The sequence below is a fragment of the Aphelocoma coerulescens genome, chromosome 4 (assembly GCF_041296385.1).
Source record: "Aphelocoma coerulescens isolate FSJ_1873_10779 chromosome 4, UR_Acoe_1.0, whole genome shotgun sequence".
Classification (NCBI taxonomy): Eukaryota; Metazoa; Chordata; class Aves; order Passeriformes; family Corvidae; genus Aphelocoma; species Aphelocoma coerulescens.
In genome coordinates, this window is record NC_091017.1 from 51,051,702 (window position 1) to 51,078,079 (window position 26,378).

At 42.3% G+C, this 26,378-nt stretch overlaps 1 protein-coding gene across 2 annotated transcripts; it reads left to right on the forward strand.

The window, feature by feature from the left end:
• Positions 1–238: 238 nt before the first annotated feature.
• AASDH (aminoadipate-semialdehyde dehydrogenase) lies at positions 239–26,366 on the forward strand. Of its 2 annotated transcripts, XM_069014059.1 has the most exons (15): positions 239–544; positions 984–1,237; positions 3,119–3,239; positions 3,926–4,266; positions 5,027–5,219; positions 7,566–7,807; positions 9,147–9,253; positions 9,713–9,885; positions 10,411–10,603; positions 11,115–11,233; positions 12,550–13,387; positions 14,481–14,644; positions 15,219–15,344; positions 16,694–16,825; positions 25,220–26,366. In XM_069014059.1, exons 2-15 carry the CDS (start codon positions 1,008–1,010, stop codon positions 25,616–25,618), a joined length of 3,378 nt encoding a protein of 1,125 aa, XP_068870160.1. In that variant the 5' UTR covers positions 239–544; positions 984–1,007; the 3' UTR covers positions 25,619–26,366. The 2 variants fall into 2 exon arrangements, with proteins under 2 accessions (XP_068870160.1, XP_068870161.1); XM_069014060.1 differs by lacking the exons at positions 239–544; positions 984–1,237; positions 3,119–3,239; ... (1 more) ...; positions 5,027–5,219; positions 9,147–9,253 and having other exon boundaries at positions 7,640–7,807.
• The last annotated feature ends 12 nt before the right edge of the window (positions 26,367–26,378 follow it).

Consider the following 26,378-nt stretch of genomic DNA (forward strand, 5'->3'; position numbering starts at 1 on the left):
ACCTCCTGGGGCGGGGGGGGACGCGGACACGGGGACGGAGAGGAGTGAACTGTGAGCGTGGCGGGGGACCGTGCCCTTCGCCGCAGCCATCTCCATTTGTTTTCGCACCTTTCCCGTGCCTGCCGGGGACAGCGGGGAAGGCTCTGGCGCACTCGCTGTTCCTCTCTTCTCCCTCCTTCCCTCAGGCAGCAATGGTGGAGGGCTCTGGCGGAGCAGGCGCTGCTTGTTGATGCCCAAACGGCGCGACGGCCCCTGGCCAATGAGAGCGCGGTATTATCGCGCCCCGCCAATCGGAGGCGCCGCTGCTGCCGGACTGGGGCGGGGCCAGGAGGGCGCCGGGAAGTGCCGCGAGCGGGGATCCCGATGAGCGCCGGGAAGTGCCGCGGGCGGGGATCCCGAGGAGCGCCGGGAAGTGCCGCGGGCGGGGATCCCGAGGAGCGCCGGGAAGTGCCGCGGGCGGGGATCCCGAGGAGCGCCGGGAAGTGCCGGGCCGTGCCCGCCCCGTGCGGAAACGGGGGTTACCCCGTTTATCTACCTAAAAGAGGCGAGCGGGGGCTATAGCCTGGATCCGTCTGGGCACCGGTCCGGGCTTGGCGGGAGGGCTCGTGGGGCAGAAGCGGGCACCAGCACGAGCAGTGCCCTAAAAGTTCACGTGTTGCGAGTTTCTGCTTGTGAAGGAAGGATTCGTATTTCACATTTCCATTGAAAGAGTTATTAATTAATTAAGTTGTGTTAATGAAGTTATTAATTCAGTGATGCCCAGCTTTAAAAATAAGCGTGTACCGGTGAGGAGCAAACTACCTCTGTACAAGTCAAGAATACAGCTTTGCACCTTGTGCAGTCTAAGGTGTGGTAGAGCTGTGTGTTCTCTGCCATGGATCTCTTTTTTTTCCTTCCTGGTAGTGTTTTGTGTGCCTTTATAGTCCGACTGAAGTGTTGAAAGCGAGGAGGTGACAATGCAGTCTGCTCTGTGGTTCTTCCAGGGGGACTGAAGCGATGCAGCCGCGATGACGCTTCAGGAGCTGGTGGCTCGGGCAGCCAGCCTGCACTCGGACAGAGCAGCAGTTTGGTTTGATGAATGCACTGGGAAACCTCCAGCCTTCTACACCTACGCCACGGTGGTCGAGCTTGCCGTGGAACTGACAGCTTTCCTTCAGAAGCACTGTGACCACCAAGACAAATGTGAAATAGGCCTTTACTGCTATCCAGGAATAAACCTGCCATCTTGGATCTTAGGGTAATGGTTTGAATGCTTGCACTCTGTTGGTTTTCTAAGGGTCATCTCTGTTAAAGCAAAATTTACAGTTTGTTTAGATTTTTAATAACAACAAAAAATATAGTAATGGCATAGTAGTGCAGTCAAAGTGCTGGAGTCTTGCTGGAGTCATTTAGGGAAAAAGATGGCAATATTACAATTTTTTGAAAAGACATTGCTAAAATATTTCTGAATCTTAAGTTCTAAAGTTGTAAACTGTAACTGCATGCTTTCATTAAAAGTGACTTAGCATGTTTATAGAAATACAGAAAAATTAATGACTAGTATCTTTGTTCTGCTTGTTTAAAACTGGAAGTGATCTGACAGAAACATCTATTGAGAAAAGAACTGTGCAGGTTTTTTAATGTGTTGTCTTGCTGGCAAAAAAAAAAAGATGCTCTGAATGCCAATTCCATGTTTTAAGCTAAATAAATATACATTTAATGTTCCATTACAAATATTGCAGAAAGAAGTAATGACCAGTGTAACACTAAAGTGATATTGATTAACTAATGGCTAGGAAGTTGAAATGCTTGTTATCAACAACACTCATGTTAATCCAGCAATATTTAAAATCCTGCTCCTGTTGATGAGTTCTAATGTTTGGATCTTTTATATAGGTATCTTTTGTATTCCTGACATTTATGATGTATTAGACAACGATCACAAGCATATTTTTTTCAGGTGATGAATACAGCAGTAGTTGTGCTTCCTGGGGCATGGACTGTGTCGGGATTTTCCTATTGTCATGCCACATGTAAAATACACAGTGGCACAAGAAGAGGTGCCACAGTGGAGTGTGAGGATTTCAGTGGAGTGAGCAAGCACTGTAATCATAAACCTCCCACAAGCACTGAGGAACTTTCTCACTGGTCAGGAAATGCTTTTGCCCCCGTGCAGCAGTGGAGCAGGTTGCTCTGAGATGTTGTGCAGGCACCATCCCTGGAGGTGTTCAAAACCTGACTGGACAAAGACCTGGACAACCTGGTCTGGTGTCATAGCTGGCTCTGCCTGAGCAGGAGGTCGAACTCAGCATACTGAGGTCCCTTGCAGCCTGATTTGTCCTGTATCCCATTACATGCTTACTGACACAAGTGGCTCTAGGAGCACGCAGGATGCTGCTGTTCTCATGTCTCCATTCAGGACCTTGGCGCTACTGCAGTGGCAAACCACTTGCACAGAGAGGAAGTAAAGTAAATTGTACGTACAGTACAGGACACACGAACAGTACAGAACCCAAGAGCAGAGCAAATGTGAGGTTTTCTGGGGATCCTTCATACTTTAGTCGCCACTTACTCGCTTTGATTTTCGGGGCGGTAGCCAATTCCAGCGCCTGTGGTTATCCGGGAGCGCCGCTAGAGGGGGCAGGGAGCGGGAACGCGGGGCAGGGAGCCCCTCCGCCTGCCTTGTAGGAAAGATATCCCAGTGAGTGCTTAGATTTTCTTACCTGCATTCTTTAGACTCGTGGGAAAGTGTTTTCAGCGTGCAGGCCTTTGGTACTTTTTAGAATACGTTTGTACATGTTGTATGTGGGTAAATGGAAAGCTTATATGTTTCTGTTCTAGTCAATAGCAGGTTTTAAAATGTGACAGTGTTGATGTCAGTGATACCTTTTGCCATCACCGACTTGCTTGGCCAGAAATATTGAATGTTTTCATCTAGCTTTAATCTTTTCCCGTGTAGTAAAAAACCAAAAGGCAACACTGATTTTCATCCTACTTGGTTACCAATGAGATCTTTAAAAGTCATGATTACATTTTCTAGCTCAGGCCACTATAAAAGTCTAAAAGAAATTTTAGAAAAATCTAGGAGGATTTTCTTTTTTCTTTTTTCTAATTGTTTAAAACATTTGTGTTTTATTAGAATCCTTCAAGTCCCAGCTGCCTATTCACCTATTGATCCAGATGCACCACCAGCCATATCCACTTACTTCATGAAGAAAAGCAATCTTCAATATATTCTTGTTGAGAATGACAAAACAAATGTAAGTGTTCATGCTTCTACAGGAAGCATTAAAGAGCAATTTAAACATGTAGATATGCAGATTGAATTCTGTTTTAATAAGCTTGGATGGAGTGCTTTTGTTTTTTCATGGCAAAGGGTTGTCTTTCTTATTCAGAAAAGAACATCTTTAAAATCAGAAGTACAAAATGCTTGTTCCCTCTTCAAAAAGAAAGTGCCTTCTTTCCTGTTACACTGTTGTTCAGGCAGCCTTGTTGGTCACTGACATCGGAAAACTTTTCCAGACTTGTTTCTTTACATGTCAAGGTTGAGAGCTGGAAATCTGCAATAATTAAAATAAGCTCCTTCATTTAATACTTTGGTGTCCCTTTGTCTAACTCCTCCCAAATCTTATACCCTCACTCATTGCAAAGGGAGTAGACAAGTTATAATTCAGATTTCTTGGTCTTCTGCAGTGTTCTTTTGTATATTTCTTTCTTTTTTAATTTGCTCAGATAACTGTTTATTTCACATTCATGAAGTCTGTGTTCACTCAATTTATAGAAATACATGAGCTTATAACTGTCTGATGTGTGTCCTCCAAAAGTGGAGGTGTAAAAAATCACAGCTTGTTTGTATGAAATGCTGTTTCCTATTTCATTGCACACAGTAGAACAACAACAGTGCCTCCTGACTTCCACTGTCTGAATTGTCCATTTTCTCTTGCAGAAATTCCGGATGTCCCATCCTGGCTGTTTTTACTACAATTCCTCCACCATAGAACATATTGGTTTAACTCTCTTCCAAATGAGCTCAAGCAACACTGATTTAAGTTCACAAGCAGACAATATGAAAAGTAAATGTGAACCTTTCAAAGCTGTGGATAACTCACAGCCAGGATATACCATTTGCCCAGATCAAACCAAAGTAAAAACATCAGAAGGAGGATACATGGATGCTGGCCAGAAACACACTTTAGCGTATGTCCTGCATACATCAGGAACTACAGGGATCCCCAAAATAGTCAGAGTGCCTCATAAATGTATAGTGCCAAATATTCAGCATCTTAAGTAAGTGTGGTTTTCAGTTTTCCTTTCAAATGCTTTTACAAATTTGATGTTTTAAGGATTTTTTTTAATATTTCAGAGGAGTGTAGGTAGGGTTTTTGCTGACACAGCTAGGCTTCTTCCTCCTTACCTGCTTTTGTGTTTTTTTTCTTTTATTTCCAAGCAGAATCATGTAACTTTATTTTTCTCTATCAGTATTATATGGTGCTTTGCCTTCATTTTTGAGGGCTGTGCTTCAAATAGTACACTGTTGCTCTAAGTTTTGTATCGTCGTCTGGCTTGTGGCTTAAAAGAAATACACAACAAAATTATTCATTTGTTCACAGTTATATTTACTGTGTTCTGTAGTTTTTAAGTCCTAATTCCTTTTTAGGCTATGCAGGTTTCTTTCTGTTTCATTTCATATTAAAAAAAATCTATTATGGAAAATACAATCTTTTTTTTCCTTTTTTTTTTCTTTCCTTTTCCTTTGCTTTTCTTTTTCTTTATCTTTTTTTTTTAATGAGCATCTGTTAGTTGAAATATGCCTTTCAGTGAACTCTGTTGGTGTGTAGTATGGTGGGTATCTTCATAAAACACATCATTAGTGAAATCAACAATTACAGTCCAGGAGCTCTTGCTCAAATTATCTGTCTACATACTCAGAGCCCTTAAGATCTGAGCTTTGCTAATGCACATTTCCTTCATGCTTTCATTCTTCTAGTTTGGAAGGCTTTTTTGACCGCATGCATCAGATTTGTAATTCCTAGCTTTCTTATTTTAGATCCATATTTGAGATCACACAGGATGATGTGCTATTCCTGGCTTCTCCTCTCACATTTGACCCATCTGTGGTTGAACTGTTCATTGCTCTGACAAGTGGAGCCTCTATTCTTGTCGTACCAAACACTGTGAAAATGATGCCCATGGAGCTCTCTGCTGCTCTGTTTCACCACCACCATGTGACAGTGTTGCAGGTAGGCAAAACCTAAGTGTCTCCAGTGTCTTGCTTCTCACTTTTGCTAATGTGTACTGCTTTTTCATCAACCTAGATGTTAATGTTAATAGGACCAGGAGTGTTCTTGCTCAAAGGCAATAGCTCTCCTTTTTGTTGTAGAGTGTTAGCTGTCTAGAAAATTACCATTTGATCAAAACCTCAAACATTTTGTGATAGAAAACATTGAGCTAAATATTATTTTAAGAAACCTTTACTTATAAAGAATTAAATTAAGTATTTTATTAATTAAACTTTTTGTTGTGAAGAATCTGGTAATAGAGTAAACTGTTACAGACATTTAAAGCACTTTTTAATGGGCTTGATCTTGGAGTCTTTCCTCATAAATGACTTTTAATGGTAGTTTTTATGCTAAAAGTACAACTAAACCAGTGCTATATATATGGTGGTTAACTGTCATTTTTACAATAACAAGAACAAGGTAACAATTGATTTCAGGGCAATACTTACTGTTTTCATGTCACCTGGTGAAGCTTCATGCATCTCTTATGTCTTAAGTAGGTCATCTTCTGTATGATGTCAATTTTAATAGTTTTAAAGTTTGGAAAATTTACTTGACTTACTTATTCAGTGTGGCTGAATAAGCCTAGCCTGTGCCTGTAGTCCTGTCCTGTTCCTCTTGTCCTGTCAGTTGTTACCTGGGAGAAGAGACCGACCCCCACCTGGCTACACCCTCCTTTCAGGCAGTTGTAGAGACCAGTAAGATCACTCCTGAGCCCCTCCTTTTCTCCAGGCTAAACACCCCCAGCTCCCTCAGCTGCTCCTTGTAGGATTTGTTCCAGACCCTGTTCCATTTCCTTTTTTTTTTTGGTAAGAATGGTGGTAGTTGAGATTGTAGGGTATAAATTTAAGATTAGTGAGTAGCTGGCTGAAGATTCCACAGCAGAAAAAAATTCATTAGTTACAAATCTTTTGTAGCTATTCTCTGTTCTTATTTTGATTTTTAAAGATTGCTATAAATGGCATACATTATCCTATGACATACAAGTTTCATGATCAGTTTAGCTCAGTTGTTTTTAGAAAAAAAAGTCTCAGATATTTCTCTCTATTAGCAAGATTTTTTAAGTATGTGTTTTAAGACTTTTAGAGATACATTTGTTAAGCATGTTAAGCAGTAATAGAGAAGGGCAAAATTTTGTGAATGAAGGTTTTTAAGATGTCTTTCTAAGAAAAGTTTGATTTGGTTTGTTGGGTTTTTTTTTTGATCACTGCCCTAATCAGTGAAGGAAGGCTTCTTAGCCAAATAATTGACAAAAATGTTCTCCTTACAGCTTAACTGATGGATGAGTAATTTTATGATGTTTCTTAAATAATAGAAAGGCATTACCTCCCACCTTAACTTTTTGAGAAGACTTGAAAAATCTAAAAAGTAATTATGAGGGAGGGAAGAGTGTAAATGTTTCCCGTCTTTGTTGGTTGGTTGGTTTGTTTTTGTTGTTGTTGTTGCTGCTGTAACTCATTAAAATTATTAGTTGAAAGAAGATGGTCTTCATCTATTACTAGAGAAAAAGAGTCTGGTAAGAAATCATCCCATTAATTTTCCAGTCCTCTTACTAGAAAAGTAGGCAAGAATGAGAGTGAAATGTGTCTGGTAAAACTATTTATAGTTTTTTCCTTTCAGCGAAAGGACTCTACATCACCAATAGTTTTATATAAATAGTTGTTTAAGGAAGCTGATTTGGGTTTGGGGGATTTGAGTTTCATATCTTTTCCCCATGCTTATTTTAGTGTGATGTGAACGCTTTGAGAAATTCTAATTCTTGTAAACTGTTCTCTTTACACAAATCAAGGACAACCCAGAATCTGACATCCTAGGAATTTTTAGTGTTACGTAAGGTCTTTAAATGTTCTATATTCAGGTTAATCAGATGCGTAGGTTATATTTTTGCTGTAACATTTTGGAATTAAGGGAAAAAAGGCTCAAACAATAACATGAAGAGAATACTGTGTTGCTTTCTGTTTCCAAGTAATTAACATAAGAACTAATGTGCATACACTTGAGGTAATAGCTGAGACAAAAGGGAATCCATAACACATCTGAGTAAAGGAGCCGTACAGAAGAACATAGATTGGTGCTGATAGTACTCATTAAAGGCCTTACATAAGAAAAAAAATCTCACAAAACACCAGTGTGATGGTTGATGTCATCTATTATACATAGATTTTTATGAACCTAAAACTTTAGGTTTTAAAGTACATCCATAAGGCAGCTATGCAGAAGATATGATAAAGCAGGAAGAGAGGTACACATATAATGACAAAATGTAATGGGTCTTTCTCTTTTTTTTAAAAAATGTGTATCATTCAGGCAACACCAACACTTCTCAGAAGGTTTGGAGCTCACATTATTAAATCAAGAGTGTTGTCTGCAAATACGTCACTTCGTGTCTTAGCCCTTGGTGGTGAAGCATTTCCCGTACTGAGTCTTTTGAAAAGTTGGAAGCACGAGGAGAACAAAACAAGTATTTTTAATCTCTATGGTATTACTGAAGTGTCAAGCTGGGCCACTTGCTACAAGATTCCTGAGGAGGTTTTTAGTGCTGATTTTAGGTAGGAAAATTCACTGTTCTCAATGGCTTGGCGTGTGAATGATGAAAATCACCAGAAATAGAACCTCAGTCTCCTGTTACCAGGACTACTGAGTCCTCATGAGTGTTTACACTGGTAGAAGTTACCTTTGGGTTTTATGTAGAAATAGACTAATCCATTATCTCATGAACCAGTACAGCCACTCCTCCCCCCTATTTTAGTAGTGTGGATGACAGAAATGTGTCCAAGGTGGTTCACCCAAGGTTTCACAGTAATTTTACTTAAGCTTCAAGAAGGACTTCCTTTTCATCATTTATCACTCTGTCATTTTTCACTCAGTTTCTGACTTGTTCCTCTGTTTGGCCTTTTTTTTCCCATATTATTTTATAGAGTCATGAAAGGTACTTCCAGTTATCTCAATGTTTCGTTTGCTCTCTGAAATATGTAATTATTCCATGGCATAATAATTATACATGAAATTTGAGTTAAATGCGTCCTACAAAATGGGATGGTTTGCGCAAATGATGTGATATATTAACCTAATGCTTAAACCCTTGAAGACTAAAAATGGTGGATTGTCATGAAGTATTACTAAATTCTCATGTAAAACTAATTTTCTCTGAGTTCAAACATAAAGTGTAATACTTTAAAATAGAAATTGAACTGGAATCCATGCAAACATTATTTTAAATTGCTTTAAGTTTTAGGTTTTGCTTTACTGAGGAAAATACATTATTCTATACTCCCACTCAGAAGTAGCTTCTATATTCAATAAATGAGGTCCTGCAACTGCTTGAAGACGCTGGAGAATGAAGGGAAAGGAAGGAGTTGGTCAGTAGTTCAAGAGAAGTCTAATAAATAGATACATGACTTTGAAATGATAGTTTCTTGTATTTCAGTCTTTTCTGAACTGAACGTTTTCTAAATCTTTTTCTGAACTTTTCTTAACTGTACTTATTAAAATAGAGTAAAAGCTCAAATTAGGGAAAAACAAGTTAGAAAGCAGTTGCACATGTTTAAATTGGTTGACTTGATGGATATTTTAATTGGGGAGACTTAAAAGTTAACTGAAATGCTTGGGGTTCTCTCAGGGTGTTTCAGGGTCCATTCAAGCCTGATTTTCTATCATTCTGTGGGTTTTTGTGGTATATATTAATGACACCCATGCACACTGATAAGGTTTTTAATTTTTAAGAAATTGATACGTTTTTAAAGAAGAAGCATTTGTAGAAAGAAGTCCCAGGCATCTACTTTTGGTCTAACACCAGTCCTTTAAAAACTACAGGCTACCTGGTTTCTGGGACAGTTGTTTTGTGTTCAGAAGGGAAAGACTTCCAATTTTTCTCTCTAATATATTTAGAATGGATTTTCCTATACCTTTGGGATCACTGCTCCTTGGAACAAAACTTGAGGTCAGAGATGCCAACGGATCTGCAGTTCTTGAAGGCGAGGGACAAATATTTATAGGTTGTTTTATATTTCTAATTCTTCTAAGATACTGTTCTTAATTGTCTGAGTTTTAATAATATACTGATTATTTTACTTGGTATTTGCCTGTGATATACAGATTAATATAGCATTTTAAGTTCTGATTGGGCCAGGAACCTTCTGATGGTATTTTAGGTTGTTGGAATGATGAACAGGAAGTTACCATCATTTTATCTGTAGACTGTGCCTTCGTTATATTGACTTCTTTCTCCCTTCCTGCATTTTGACATCCTCAGCTGAAGTAATTTCTGTGTATTAACTGAATTAACTGCATAGCCAGAATTGTACATTGCAGAAGTTTGGGCATTGATGATAATAATCTTTCTATATTTCTTATAATGCTTGATAAAGTTTAAGAAAAGTTGATAAAACACTCTTTATAATTTTCATTTACGGATAGCCATTAAATATATATGACCACAATCTTTTTTTGTGTAGGTGGCGAAGAACGAATCTGCTTTCTTGATGATGAAATAATTGTGCCACTGGGTACCATGAGAGAAACAGGGGATTATGTTAGAGTGAAGAATGCACAGTTGTTCTTCTTGGGTCGAAAAGACAATCAGATTAAACGTCACGGCAAACGTTTTAATATTGAATGTCTGCAGCAGGTAAGTGCTCACATCACCAGAGTAGGCTATGCCACTACAAAAAGGCAGGTATAAGGAACACATTGTTATCATCAGAAATGGGTATTTGCTTGTTTTCAGATGACTTTTAGGTGTCTAAAGGAATTTGGGGGTGTATTATAAAGAATCTAGTCACGTAATTTAGGGAGGAGTTTTTTCTGAGTTCTTGGGAAACTGTTTTATTGTATGGTTTCTTCCAGGACAATTGAGAACTGTATAAACATCTGAAAAGTACTGAGTGTAGTGATTGTTCTACAAGATTGAGTGTGAGACTCCTGGATTGTATCTCATTCATGGCATTTTGGCAAATAATACATATATCTCTGAGTTCATTTTTATGTGAATCACAAGCTTCAGCTACAAGAGAGGATATTTCATAGGATGTTATGTAGGAATGTGAGAAACATACAATTTTTAAAAGCATGCACTTTAATCATTGTTTTTTGCTTCTTTTACTCTATTGATGAAGATTTGCATTTCAAAGCAAGACTAATTTTTTAATTACAGGCTGCTGAAGCTCTTTGCCAGGTAGAAGCTTGCGCAGTTACCTGGTATCAACAGGAAAAACTTATCCTGTTTGTTTTACCCAAAGATGATTTTGAAGAAAGAGAAGCACTTAAAGAACTCCAGAAACATCTACCAGCTTATGCAGTCCCTGATGAGATTGTAGTGATTAAAGCTTTGCCTTTAACATCACATGGTAAATGAAGCCATTAAGTACCCTTGCCACTTGTTTTAATGGTATCTCTTGCTTTTTAAAATTATTTTTTCTTACTGACCAAAATGCAGTATCTGAGTCATGCTTTTAGAACATGTACATTAGATAACTAATGCCTAGTAGGAAATAATGGCCATGTATTATGTTTTCTTCGTGATGTTTCATTTGAGAGTCAGAGTAGTGGAAAAATCAATTTAGTTTTAACACTGCAGATTTCTTTCCTCAGTTGTTCCTGTTGCAATCTGCAACAGAACCCTCACTTCAGCTGAGGAAAAAACAGGCCTTGAAGGTGGTATTATGTGGGAGGGTAAATTTTCAAAACCCTTACTGGGTTTCATGTAGTTGATCAACTGTGTAAAAAAATGCAGATGCAGTAGAGCATGAATAAGAAAGTACATACAAGAATATAGTGACTAGTTTTGAAACTGCAAGTTTTGAAAGTGTTACTACTAAAAGAGCAATGAAAAAAAATTGTCCTTTATTTTCTACAAAGGCAAAGTTGATACATCTGAACTGAACAAGATTTACCAGAACCATCTAAACTCCAGAAGGCGTGACAGTAAGCTGAGTGACGCAGAGGAATTGTGGGAAAGATTGCAGTATTTATGGAAGGTAGTATTTTGAGCTGCCTTTTTATCTTTGCAAGTGGATCATTATCCATGTCTCAGGAATTAAACAGTTTTAAGAAGTATGACTAATGCAACGAGAACATTCTAGCTGCCTATAGATCTAAGCAGCACAGCTCTTTTCTGTTCAGTTAATACTTAAATATAGTTGCTCTGCAGTGGCCGAGAGGGAGTCATTTATATTTCTCTATCAGATAAAACCAAAGGCTATGAGGTATAAGCAATTTGCATAGAAAGAACATAATCTGTCAGTAGCTTTTTGAATGCTGCTTCTCATGCCAAAAGAAGGTATCACTAAAGAAAACAAGGAACTAGGACATGGAAACTTTCTAAAAAAATAGCTGCTGTGTTAGTAGAGTTTCCTATTTCTCAAGGTAATTATAAACTGAAGATTCCTTTTTTTAAATAGATGGCACAGTTGCACAACTGTCTCTTGGACTGCCTGTTTATATTGTTTCTAAATTTCTGTGCTAGAGACTTGTTTTCCAAGGTATTGAAATATGATGCCAAACAGTATTACTTTGTTTTTCCAAGGTGGACTTAAAAGTTTCACCTGAAAGTGGGATTAGCTGTGGCTTAGGACTTGAGCAAGTAAATGTAGTAAATTTATTTGTCTGTGCCAACCGTTTTTGCATTGATGACTATGAAATGATAACCCAAGGGATTGGATATGACCTAGACCCTTTATGGACAACAGAAGGTGGCTTCCAAAACCAAAGGATTTGGACTTCGCACCCAGGCTTAATAAGCAGGGAGTGCAGTGAGAGGTGACACAGTTATTGCTGTTTGTTTAGTAACAATGCCAAATGCAAAATCTTTCATGAACTGAAGGGCTTATAACTTCAAAAGTAGGTCAGTAAGTAGATTGCTTAAATAATTTAGAAGTAAAAAAGAACAGTTTATATAAGTTTTATTAATAAAATAAAACACCTAAACTGATTTTATTAAAAGGCATCTATGTTTTATCTGCAAAGTTGTCCTTGATAAATGGTATTGAAAATGGCCAATCAATATATATCACAATTCCCGTTATTTCCTTAGGCTGCAGGATTGGAATTGAGCAAGACATTTTGTAGGACAGAACTAGTATCTCCCTGTTTCCTTGTTCCTCCTAATTCTTGATATATCAGTCCCTCTGTTGGCACTAACATGTTTCAGTGATTTTTTGTAGAGCAGTGAATTTTCTCAGTTGTTGATTTTTAGCAGGACTTCTCGTTGTTCAGGTGGATTCTACCCCGCTTGAGGTTTTATATGTGTGACATGGTATAACACCTGTGGTATCTCTCTCCTTTTTTTCTCTAGTCTGTCCTCGGTCTTCCAGGTGATTCCACTGGAATTTCTAAAGATGCAGTATTTCTGTACAGTGGTGGAGACTCCCTAAAGGCACTACGATTTTATGATGAAATTGAGATGTTAGTAGGCAAAGCTTTGCCTGGACTCCTTGAAGTTATTCTCAGCCACTCAATTGAAGAGGTTTACAGACATATTCTTAAAATGTTGTTTCCAGATGAAGAACAGTTAATGAATCCTGGCAATGTTGTGAAAAGAAAATTAAGAGGGAGCAGTGGAGAGGAATTCCATGGAAAATATATTAAACTGACATCTGCAAGAGGTCTTGAGATTGCTTCAGGATTAATGCCATTTATTGCACTGAACAGAGGAAATCATTTTTTCCCTATGAATTTCACCAAGTGTTCTGTGCAACCCAAAAATACAGTACAGGTAGGAGTGGAACCACTACAGCAGCCATGCTTTCTGCATTCCAAGACTCCAAGTATAATGAAAAGCCATGTGCAAGGGTCTGAACTGGAGAATGGAATTTTAACAGTTGAAAACAAGGCAAATAAAAATGATTGTTCCTCTGTTCAGCAAATCCATGCCGAATGTAGTCATTTGCCAGTGACAGAGTTGGCATTGTGCGTGAGGTGGAAGTCAAACACAAGAAAATGTGTTGATGCATCACCACTGGTTATAATACCAGCTAAAGAAAAAGTATCTGCATGTGTATATGTTGGCTCTCACTCCCATGCAATGCAGGCAATTGATCTGGATTTGGGAGAAATAAAATGGGAGAAGACCCTTGGAGATCGTATTGAATCTTCTGCCTGTGTATCCAAGTGTGGAAATTTCATTGTTGTTGGTATGTCTTTTGTTTCACCCTTCATTTTAAATTCTTTTTTCTGCTAAATACAAGATGAATGACAGAGAATCATATTTCTTATCTCTGGTTGTCCCCCATCCATCAACTTCCATATCTGCCTCAGAACTAATTTATTGTAAAATAGAAACAGAAGAAGAAGTAATTTAAGTTTCATGATAACGAGTGATGGAGCTTATCTAACATATACTCTTGCAGTTTATTATATCCCAACTTATTAATAAGGAATAATCAATGGCTACAGTTTCTTTTTTAGTGGTAGATTAAGGTGTGGCATTTAAACTGTTGTTTTTTGGTTTTTTTTAAAGTATGGAAAGGTGATACAATCTTAAAATGTCTTTGAAAATGGATAGTTAGAAATCAGTACATGGTACCTCATACTGTTTTTCAGAGTTTAATTATCTCATTTGACTCTTCTTTTTGGAAATGTGAAGAATATGTTGGGATAATTTTTTGGTTTTGTCGTATCCATTGTCAGTGGAGTTGCCATTGTTCGTCTTAGTGTCATCTTTTTAGCTAATACATCTAAATCACTGATTAGCACAGATGTCCAAGTTGTGAGGATTTTTAATGCAAGTCTAATGTTGCCATCTTTTTGTTTGTATTTTAATTGCTATTTACTCTTGATAATAAAGTTGAATATTTCATTAACATGAAGGAGTTTCTATGATGTCAGTTTGGTTTTCATTAGAAAACTTACAAACTTTATTCTTCTAACACCTTTGTTCTCAGAAACAAAAACTAGACAAAGAGGTAATTTAAAAAATTTGTATTCTCCCTTTTCAGCAACTTGCTATGTCTTCTAATATTGTTACTGAAAAATTTGATAGAAAGACAGTGAAATAAGTCTATTCTAAATGTAACCTAGAAAAAACACACAGAACAATCATTTTTGAATGTATCAGCAAAACCTTTGAGCTAAAAACACCAGAGGAGCTTTGGAAAATATTTTGAAACTCTACCTTATGAATAATCTTATTTCTTTCCAGCAGTGATGCAACTAACAGCATAAATCACACCATAAATGCAAATAATCATTATTCTTTTTTCCCCTGTTGTGTTTTATTCCACATAGGTTGTTATGATGGCTTAGTGTATGTGCTTCAAAGCAGTGATGGAGAAATACACTGGACTTTTGTCACAGGAGACACTGTGAAAAGCTCTGCAGTTGTAGACCCTGCCAGTGGACTGGTCTACGTTGGATCACATGACCAACATGTGTATGCTTTGGATATTTATGTAAGAAGACTGACTTTTACATATAGAACAATAAATATCCAGTTTAGACTCTGTTTGTAGTACACCAGAGGAAGTTCCACTGGTGTTAGTATTTTTAGGAGTCCACAATCACACTTCTGAAAGTTAGGCCTGCTGTAAGTAAGGTTAGGATTATGTGGCAGTAAATCGTTTCAGTGGTGTTCTCAGTTGTGGTTCTTGTCTTATTAGTCCTGGTTGAAACCAAATTTTAAGTTTCTTAGTTACTTAATTCTCCATGGGTGTTTCAGAATAGGGTGCCTAGCTAGAAATAGAACTGTGGTTTTCTGGTGGGGAAAGAATCTTACATTATAAATGAGAAGATGGAGGGAGATGAAAAATAAAAGGGGCAGATATTGCCTTTTGATTAGCTGAATTTAGTTTTTTTGTTGGAAGAGAAGGCCAATGGCACATGTTGCTGTCATAGCATGTAGATTGTCTTCACTTCTTAACTAGTATTTGCTGAGTAAACACAGTATTTGATAATGTTTGACATTCAAAGGGCTTTGTAAACATGATGAGCTCTAACTCCAATTGAAATATTGTTTATTATTTACAGAAAAGGGTGTGTATATGGAAGTTACATTGCGAAGGTGGAGCTGTGTTTTCATCTCCTTGTCTAAGTTATTTTCCTCATCACCTCTATGTTGCTACACTAGGAGGACTGTTCTTGGCTGTTAACCCAGTATGTACCTTTGCTTACGTGCCTTTCATCCTGATCTCAAGTTTAAATGAAACCAAATGTATTTCTGAAGTTAAGATCACTATTCTGATGAAAGGGAAGATGATCATATGTTACCATTAAATATTTTCTATGTGGGGGCATTATAATTATACACAAGGTTACCATAATAGTGCTCGTACTTCAGAAATCTATCTGTGATAGGGAGAACTGAAGTGACTTGCTTAAATTCACATGGCTGACTGTAGGCAAAGTTGCAATCAGTTTCTTGTCAGTCCCATATCAGTAAAACCAGTGAGCGAGAGCAAGTCTGTAGATTTATTTCCTGCCCGCTCCTCCTTTGACAGTAGGATTGGAAAAAAACATACAGAAATCAGAACAGAATGGAGAAAGAAGCCCCTTCATTCTTTCTACTGTTTCCCTCCCCATATTTAAGAGCTGTCCTTTTAATCTCTGAGTGCAGTTCTGTTCTTTGCACTGGGGAAATGGCATTCTTGATAGATGTGGAGCAATTTCATTGTTTTCTGAGGCATTGTTGGCTTACAGCTGGTCCTGCTTGATAAAAGGAACGGGGACTTGAAGAAGGTATTAATGTTTTTGTACTCACACAACACAGAGCATCCATCCTAATCACCTTTACCTTCCACCCACTACAAAGTCCTCAGTAACAGCCAATCTACCATTAGAAAACCAGGGTGTGTGGTTTTGCAGCTAGAGTGGGCTGTGCTTAAGAAAAGATATTTTTTTATTCTGTCATCCAGAGTAACAGGTAGTTGAGAAACCCACCTACAAGTGAGTCTGCACATTCCTATTTTTATTATTAATCCTAATTCCTGGGGAACGTGCAGGACGCACTAGGAATGCATTGAGACAGTCATAGTCCATGGACACATGTCCTAGAGTATCAATATAACTTGATTCCAAGGTATCTCTACTTGATTGGTCTTTGTCACATACTGAGGTGCTGGGAATGAAATAAAAAACTGAATCTGGCATTTATTAGAACTACTGCTACACTATTAATACACTATTAATTATCATTATTACTTTGCCTAGGGGGAGGAAGAAAGGGTGAAAAATGGGTATTGACTGTCCTGTGTAAAACACTATACAGCTGTTGGAATAAGATTTGAAGAGTACTTTTGCTTCTGGTATGCATTCTGGGTGGGAGAAAGCTACTTTTTGATTACATTTTTGTTTTGTGTGGGTTTTGTTGTTGTTGTTTTGGTTTGGGGGTTTGGGGTTTTTTTCCACACTACATAATGGCTGGGTCAGGCAGTGATGGAAGGGTTGTTTTGTGCTATTTCTTATAGTTGTGTTAAGCATCAGATATTCCATGCTGCCACTTACAGGTGACGGGGAGTAAGATTTGGAAAAGCAGCCTTGGAAAACCTCTCTTCTCCTCTCCTCACTGCAATGAGAACTACGTCTGTGTTGGGTGTGTGGATGGAAACTTATATTGTTACACTCACTCTGGAGAAAAGGTAAAAGTGTTGTTGGGTTTTTTATGTCCGTCACAAAACCCTGAATAAGACACTTTATTATGACTGTTTTCTGAGGCTTAATGATTGACATATACCTTTTTGTGAACCAAATAGAAATGTCTGTTGTTAGAGAGAGGAGAAAGTAGAAAAACTGTTTGCCTAGGTGTTGGGGTTTCAGTTTAGTCCTAGTTTTTTTTCTGTTAAAGGAATTTTTTCCCATAGCATGTTGCTAGGAGATAAATAGCCATACTTAAGAAAGACAAAAGGGCCCGGCCAGGCTTTTGTTCTCACCTGGCGGGCAGTTCAGTTCGCTCTCAGCGTCTGGAGAGAGAAGGTGCAGAGAAAGGAGCTGCTGGTTCCCGTTTTCGGCGTCTTTCCTTCTGCTGGGAACAACACCGGGGATCCCAAAGCTGCTTTTCCCTGCCCTGCTGGAGGCTGGGCTGTGGCCGCCCGCCCCGCTGCTGTTTTGAGCCTTCGCTACGCTGTAGCCGTGCTTACCCTGCCTGCCTGGAGCCCCGGGGGGTTCCCCTTTTGGATACATCTCGTCTGCCACCCGGGATTTGTGTTTGTGCCTACCGCTCCAGCCTACCAGTCCAGCCTGCTGTTTCCGAGACTCCGGGACCAGCTGCCCACCGGTTTGTGAAGCTCCTTTGTTCCATCCTTCCCCGGGATCCCAGGGCATCAGAGCAGCCGCGTGCTTCCCGAGCTCGCTCCGGAGCGCCCCCTGCAGCCGCGGGGGAACCATCGCACCTGCCCTGCTCACCAGGAGCCGCCAGCGATCCCTGCCGGCTGCGAGCGGAACTGCACCCGAGGGGAAATAGCCTGACAGCCAAGAAGGCTGGGACTGGGTTTGTGTTTGCTGTTACTGTCATAGTTGTTGTTGTTTTGTTTGACTAGTTATATATATATATATATATATATAGTAAAGAACTGTTATTCCTATTTTCCCACATCTCTGCCTAAAGACCCTTGATTTCAAAATTATAATAACTCAGAGGGAAAGGGGTTACATCTGCCACTCCAAGGGAGGCTTCTGCCTTCCTTAGCAGACACCTGTCTTTCAAACCGAGACAGATCTTGGCGCCCAACCGTGGGGCCTGAGGGCATTAAGAGAGAGAGGTGAAAAAGGAATAACAGTTCCTGGATAACTTAATTTGGTGTGTTGGATATAGGAACCTTGGTAGGCAGCACTATGTGGTCTACTTTGCCCTGGTTCGGGTGGCATGTGGCCGTGGCTATATTCTTCCCCTTTGCAGCTCCCTACTTGAATATGGGTCCTCTCACTAAGGCTACCATTGCTGTTATCCAGCTCGTGCTGTGGGTCGAGAAGGTGAGGAATTCATGGGTTTTTAACTTCCTCCGGAATGTGGGCACGTGGATAAATGGCTATCACACACTGAGCGCATGTTTTTGGGGTTATGTTAACAATGGTACCTTCTGTGAGGAAATGACACCAGGGGAAGTTTTCCCCCAACCCCTCAACCAGTTCTTTGGACCCACCCCATCAATTTTTGAAGGGTTTAGATTCCTTCTGAATACTAACCACCTGCTGCTGGTAGGCCTACTCTATTTAGCATTCAAGGATAAGTTGAGACTGGCTTGGATAACTACCCAGACACCAGCCCCAGAGACTAGAGATCCTGCCCCAGAGCCTGACCCTGCCCCAGAACCTGACATGGCCCCAGAGAGTAGAGTTCCTACCCCAGAGCCTGATCCTGCCCCGGAACCTGACACGGCCCCAGACACTAGAGATCCTACCCCAGAGCCTGATTCAGCCCCAGAGCCTGACACAGCCCCAGACACTAGAGACCCTGCCCCACAGCCTGATACCACCCAACAGCCCACCTCAGAAATGGACTACCCGAAATGGGTGGGGGTACTGGCGAAAGGGATGCAGGAGATGTGCCAGGAGATGGGCCAGGTGCGCAAGGAGATATGCCAGGAGATGGGCCAGGTGCGCAAGGAGATGTGCCAGGAGATGGGCCAGGTGCGCAAGGAGATGTGCCAGGAGATGGGTCAGGTGCGCCAGGAGATATGCCAATTGCTAAGGGAATACACCTCCTCAGCTAGTGAAAAAACCTCTCCCTGCCCCAAAGAGGGTGAGTCCGACGGTGCAGCAGCGGAACCCACGGATGTTACAACCGCCCAGGTTTCAGCTGAACCCCAAGGACAAGTACAGCCAGCAGCAGTCGCCCCTGTGCAAAGGAGGAAGTGTAAGACCAAATCAGTACGACCAGTTAATGATGATGGGGAACCAGGGCCCTCACAACCAGCAGGGGAGCCAGAGCCAGAAATCATCATTGAGTCCCTGTCGTACGACAGTCTCCGTGGTATGCGAGACGACATTGTGCGAAGGGGGCGTGAGCCTTATACCACCTGGCTGCTTCGGGTTTGGGACCTCATGGGCACAAGTGTGCAACTGGATAGTGGTGAGGCAAGGTATCTGGGATCGTTGACCCAGGACCCAGGTGTGAACCAGATATTTGTGAGGGAGCCAGGACCCCTTTCTCTCTGGGACCGGCTCTTAATGAGTGTGAGAGAAAGGTTCATTCACAAAGAGAGAATGCAGGAGTACCATCATAGAATGCAGTGGAAGACACTTGAGGAAGGGATCCAACAGCTAAGAGAGGTGGCAGTATTAGAGGTACTCTTTGGGAGGGATGGACAGCACGGTAATGACCCCGATAAGGTCAGGTGCACAGGACAGATGATGTGGAACCTGGCAAGACTAGGGCCATCGCAATACACCACCTTCATTGCAACCATTGATGCTGACAATAACCGAGAAACAGTGGGCTCTGTTGCCAACAAGCTCAGGAATTATGACAGCATGGTCAATGGTCCACTGAAAGCTCATGTCTCTGCTGTGGTCCAGGACCTCAAAGAGGAGATGAAGGAGATGAGGAAGGAAATGAGGGAGGAGATGGAGGAGATGAGGAAGGTCAGTGTGGCACCAGTGCGAGTCACAGGCCCCCAGGTCAGAGCCCGTCGTCCCCCTGCGAGAGAGAGAGGGTACACCCCACGAGCTGAGCTCTGGTTTTTCCTGTGTGAGCATGGGGAAGACATGAGAAGGTGGGATGGGAAACCCACTTCTGTCCTGGCAGCGCGGGTGCGTGAACTCAAGGAGGGAGGCACTAACCGAGGGGGTTCCGCTAAGGTGAAAGTAGCCTCAGCCTCCCGTGACCGAGCTGCCAGGTATTACAGACAGGAGGATGATATGTCAGATCCCCTCGAAGGTACCTCTAGTATGTATGCCCAGGGAAAGAATGATAACCAGGGCTAGAGGGGCCCTGCCTCTAGCCAGGAAGAGGCACGGGAGAACCGGGTTTTCTGGACAGTGTGGATCCGATGGCCTGGCACATCAGAGCCACAAAAATATGATGCATTGGTTGATACTGGGGCACAGTGTACTTTAATGCCATCGGGACATGTGGGGGCAGAACCTGTATCCATTGCTGGGGTGACTGGGGGATCACAGCAGTTGACCCTTTTGGAAGCTGAGGTGAGCCTGACTGGGAAGGAGTGGCAAAAGCATCCGATTGTGACCGGCCCAGAGGCCCCGTGTATTCTGGGCATAGACTTCCTCCGGAATGGCTATTACAAAGACCCAAAGGGACTCAGGTGGGCGTTTGGGATTGCTGCTGTGGAGGCAGAGGGCATTAGGCAGTTGAACACCCTGTCCGGACTGTCTGAGAATCCTTCTGCAGTTGGGCTCCTGAAAGTGGAAGAGCAACGAGTGCCAATTGCCACCTCGACAGTGCACCGCCGGCAGTATCGGACAAATCGAGATGCTGTGATTCCCATCCACAAGATGATTCGTGAGCTGGAGAGCCAAGGGGTGGTCAGCAAGACCCACTCACCCTTCAACAGCCCCATTTGGCCTGTGCGCAAGTCTGATGGGGAATGGAGATTGACTGTGGACTATCGTGGCTTGAATGAAGTGACTCCACCGCTGAGCGCTGCTGTGCCCGACATGTTGGAGCTCCAGTATGAGCTGGAGTCCAAAGCAGCAAAGTGGTATGCCACCATTGACATTGCCAATGCATTTTTCTCCATTCCTCTGGCAGCAGAGTGCAGGCCCCAGTTTGCTTTCACCTGGAGGGGTGTGCAGTACACCTGGAACCGACTGCCCCAGGGGTGGAAGCACAGTCCCACCATCTGCCATGGACTGATCCAGGCTGCACTGGAAAAGGGTGAGGCCCCAGAACATCTGCAGTACATTGATGACATCATTGTGTGGGGGAACACCGCAACAGAAGTGTTTGAGAAAGGAGAGAGAATAATCCAAATTCTCCTAAAAGCTGGTTTCGCCATCAAGAAGAGCAAAGTCAAGGGGCCTGCCCGAGAGATCCAGTTCCTGGGAGTGAAGTGGCAAGATGGACGGCGTCAGATTCCCACTGAGGTCATCAATAAGATCACTGCGATGTCTCCACCAACCAACAAGAAGGAAACACAAGCTTTCCTAGGCGCCATAGGTTTCTGGAGGATGCACATTCCTGAGTACAGCCAGATTGTGAGCCCTCTCTACCTGGTTACCCGAAAGAAGAACGATTTCCACTGGGGCCCTGAACAGCAGCAAGCCTTTGCCCAGATCAAGCAGGAAATCGCTCACGCCGTAGCCCTTGGCCCAGTCAGGACAGGACCAGAGGTGAAGAACGTGCTCTACTCTGCAGCCGGGAACAATGGTCTGTCCTGGAGCCTCTGGCAGAAGGTGCCTGGTGAGACTCGGGGCCGACCGCTGGGATTCTGGAGCCGAAGCTACAGAGGGTCCGAAGCCAACTACACTCCCACAGAGAAAGAAATCTTGGCAGCTTATGAAGGAGTCCAAGCTGCCTCAGAGGTAATTGGAACTGAGGCACAACTCCTCCTGGCACCCCGACTACCGGTGCTGGGGTGGATGTTCAAAGGAAAGGTTCCCTCCACGCATCACGCCACCGATGCTACTTGGAGCAAATGGATCGCCCTCATCACGCAGCGCGCCCGAATTGGAAACCCAAGTCGCCCTGGGATCTTGGAAATAATTACGAACTGGCCAGAAGGTGAGACTTTTGGGTTATCTTCTGAAGAAGAAGAGGAGCAGGTGACGCGTGCCGAAGAAGCCCCACCGTATAACGAGCTACCAGAGAGTGAAAAACAATATGCCCTCTTCACTGATGGTTCCTGCCGAATTGTAGGCGCTAGCCGGAAATGGAAAGCCGCTGTATGGAGCCCCACACGACAAGTTGCACAGGCTACGGAAGGAGAAGGTGGATCGAGCCAATTTGCTGAACTCAAAGCCGTTCAATTAGCTCTGGACATTGCTGAAAGAGAGAAGTGGCCAAAGCTCTACCTTTACACTGATTCATGGATGGTAGCCAATGCTCTGTGGGGTTGGCTGGAAAGGTGGAATAAGGCAAAATGGCAGCGCAGAGGAAAACCAATCTGGGCTGCTGAGGAGTGGAAAGACATTGCCGCTCGAGTAGAGAAGCTATCTGTGAAGGTCCGTCATGTAGATGCTCACATTCCCAAGAGCCGGGCTAATGAAGAACATCGTAATAACAAGCAGGTAGATCAGGCTGCGAAAATAGAGGTGTCCCAGATAGACCTGGATTGGCAACATAAAGGAGAGTTGTTCCTAGCTCGATGGGCCCATGATGCCTCAGGCCATCAGGGCAGAGATGCCACCTATAAGTGGGCACGAGACCGAGGGGTGGATCTGACCATGGACAGTATCTCCCAGGTCATCCATGACTGTGAGACATGCGCTGCGATCAAGCAGGCCAAGCGGGTGAAGCCCCTGTGGTATGGTGGGCGGTGGTCCAAATACAAGTATGGGGAGGCCTGGCAGGTTGATTACATCACACTGCCTCAAACCCGCCAAGGCAAGCGCCATGTGCTCACAATGGTAGAAGCCACCACAGGGTGGCTGGAGACCTACCCTGTGCCTCACGCTACTGCCCGGAACACCATCTTGGGCCTTGAAAAGCAAGTCCTTTGGAGGCATGGTACCCCTGAGAGGATTGAATCTGACAATGGGACTCACTTCAAGAACAGCCTTATAAACACCTGGGCTAGAGAACATGGCATTGAGTGGGTGTACCACATCCCTTACCATGCACCAGCAGCTGGGAAGGTTGAGCGGTGTAATGGACTGCTTAAAACCACCTTGAAGGCACTGGGTGGGGGGAGTTTCAAAAACTGGGAGGTGCATTTAGCAAAAGCCACCTGGTTAGTTAACACCCGAGGCTCCACCAGCCGAGCCGGCCCTGCCCAATCCGAACCCCTACAAACAACAGATGGGGATAAGGTTCCAGTGGTGCACATGAGAGGTATGCTTGGAAAAACTGTTTGGGTAAAGTCTGCCTTGAGCAAAGACAAACCCATCCGTGGGGTTGTTTTTGCTCAGGGACCAGGTTGTACCTGGTGGGTGATGCAAAGGGATGGAGAGACCCGATGCATACCGCAAGGGGACCTTGTTTTAGGGTGAACTACCCATGGCTCTGTACTTGTATCAGTATCAGCATGTACATATGTATATAATTTAGGTGATGCTTGTATTTATATGGTTAAAAAGTTAAGTTTCATGTAACATGTTAGTATGGAAAAAAATTCGGGGTGGATAATGTTGGGGTTTCAGTTTAGTCCTAGTTTTTTTTCTGTTAAAGGAATTTTTTCCCATAGCATGTTGCTAGGAGATAAATAGCCATACTTAAGAAAGACAAAAGGGCCCGGCCAGGCTTTTGTTCTCACCTGGCGGGCAGTTCAGTTCGCTCTCAGCGTCTGGAGAGAGAAGGTGCAGAGAAAGGAGCTGCTGGTTCCCGTTTTCGGCGTCTTTCCTTCTGCTGGGAACAACACCGGGGATCCCAAAGCTGCTTTTCCCTGCCCTGCTGGAGGCTGGGCTGTGGCCGCCCGCCCCGCTGCTGTTTTGAGCCTTCGCTACGCTGTAGCCGTGCTTACCCTGCCTGCCTGGAGCCCCGGGGGGTTCCCCTTTTGGATACATCTCGTCTGCCACCCGGGATTTGTGTTTGTGCCTACCGCTCCAGCCTACCAGTCCAGCCTGCTGTTTCCGAGACTCCGGGACCAGCTGCCCACCGGTTTGTGAAGCTCCTTTGTTCCATCCTTCCCCGGGATCCCAGGGCATCAGAGCAGCCGCGTGCTTCCCGAGCTCGCTCCGGAGCGCCCCCTGCAGCCGCGGGGGAACCATCGCACCTGCCCTGCTCACCAGGAGCCGCCAGCGATCCCTGCCGGCTGCGAGCGGAACTGCACCCGAGGGGAAATAGCCTGACAGCCAAGAAGGCTGGGACTGGGTTTGTGTTTGCTGTTACTGTCATAGTTGTTGTTGTTTTGTTTGACTAGTTATATATATATATATATATATAGTAAAGAACTGTTATTCCTATTTTCCCACATCTCTGCCTAAAGACCCTTGATTTCAAAATTATAATAACTCAGAGGGAAAGGGGTTACATCTGCCACTCCAAGGGAGGCTTCTGCCTTCCTTAGCAGACACCTGTCTTTCAAACCGAGACACTAGGGTAGTCCATGCAGTTCATGGCAAAATCACAGACTCGAGTTGCCTGATGCAGTAAGAGGATTTCTAGTTCAGACCTTATACCCAAAGTGAATTATCAAGTGTAGTGCCAGCAAATGACATGGTTTCATTTGGAGTTTTTCAAACAGGTTTAAGCTATCTCTTCTGTAAGATGGTTGTTATTCAAAATTAAAGGATTCTTAGAATGTTTATGCATTTATCAAAAAAACTGCCAAATCATAATTCTGGTAAAATATGTGTCAGCCTTCACATTGAATTAAATGAGAGTATTTTTTCAGTTCCTTGGAGATAAATGTAGTTTGTATCTGGTGTTAAAACAACTGACACTGTTTGTTGGCCTGAGATGCAGTATACATGGCAATTCCTAAGCCTTTTCTGATTATAAAATACATGTTAGCCCATGCCCTGCTCGCTGCTTGCAGCAGTGTTGCAGAACTGATACTCTCTTGAGGAGGGATCTGTGCATTGTTAGCATAAGCAGAGGAAATCTATATTACAAAAAGAATATCTGCCTTTCTGGCAAAGAATGGCATATTAACGGGATTATTGATGTTCATTGATAATTGTACAACAGCCCAAGAATATTCTTTTCCCAAATTGGCCATCTTTATATGGGCTTCACAGAAGGTAGTAACTCTTCCCTCTTCCACATCTATTTTATGAGACTTTTATTGCTTACTCTCTGTGTAAACCCTAACTTAGAATTTGACGAGGATTTACCAGCCCTCACTAGTACACAAAATTGAGTACATTTGAAATGAAATGCTCTCCTATCAACAACGAGTCTATTAAAAAATTATAGTTGTTGTAAAACTGATAATGTGAAAAACCTTTCATAATGAGTGATTATGTTCTTTCTGTAGGTTTGGCAGTTTTCCACTAATGGGCCAGTGTTTTCATCCCCGTGCCTCTCAAGTTTAACTAAGCAAGAAATATTTTTTGGCTCTCATGACTGCTTTATCTACTGCTGTAACATGGAGGGTAATTTACTGTGGAAATTTGAAGCCACTTCAAGTGTATATGGAACACCATTCATTTTCCAAAGTGATGACTTAAATAACAAAATTCTCTTGGCTGCAGTATCTACAGATGGCAAAGTGTGGATCCTGAATGCCAACAGCGGAACAGCAGAAGGAGTAGATAAGCTTCCAGGAGAGGTTTTCTCTTCACCTGTAGTATGGGGAACAAAGCTTGTTGTTGGCTGTAGAAATGATTATGTTTATTGTCTAGATCTGTATATAACAGGAAAAAATAACAGCTAAGATGTTAGGCTGCTTTATGTTTATTGTTTACGTTTGTAAACTAGGAGCTCACAGGTGCTCTCTACCCCTCTGCCTATTTTGCTGCAGGCATGAGATACTCCTTGCAGGCTTATCAGGCAGGATTTTGCATGAGGCAGTGTCCACAGTAGGCTGTAGTGATGGAGGGAGGATGGCTGCTCAGCACCTTGCCAGAGAGGGGACAAAGTGTGTAAGGTGCCATATTCCACAGCTTGGATTGCGGGCTTGCCTCCAAGGAAGGAGTGTTCTGCTTCCTCTGAGTCCATCTTCGCCTGTGCCTGGCTCTTCCTTGCATCACACTCGTGTTTGTGTGTCTGTCAAGATTTCTGTACCAAGGCAAGCTAACCCAAGTCCTTTTTTAAATCTAACTTTTTAACTTGATTTCAGGAGACATAGCCTGAATTTCATATACCTGGAAGAAGCAACCTGTTTACTATAGTTTGTACAAACAAAATATTCATCTTTCATGGACCTAGGCCCTCCAAGGCTTAATTCAATCTAGCATATACTTAGACTCCATTGAAGTCAGTAGGAGTTGCCTCTTGTATTCTAAAGTGGAAATAACACTATAAATATTTATTAAATTTCAATGACAGGTATGGTATGAGTTCCAAGATGAAGTGTGCACAGCTCAAATCAACCACTGTCAAATAATTTTTTAAGATACTTGAAGGAATGCTGTTTACATTGTCTTCACAAGAACTATTAATAAAAGGTTGTGTAAATTGGGTTTTGTGTTCTT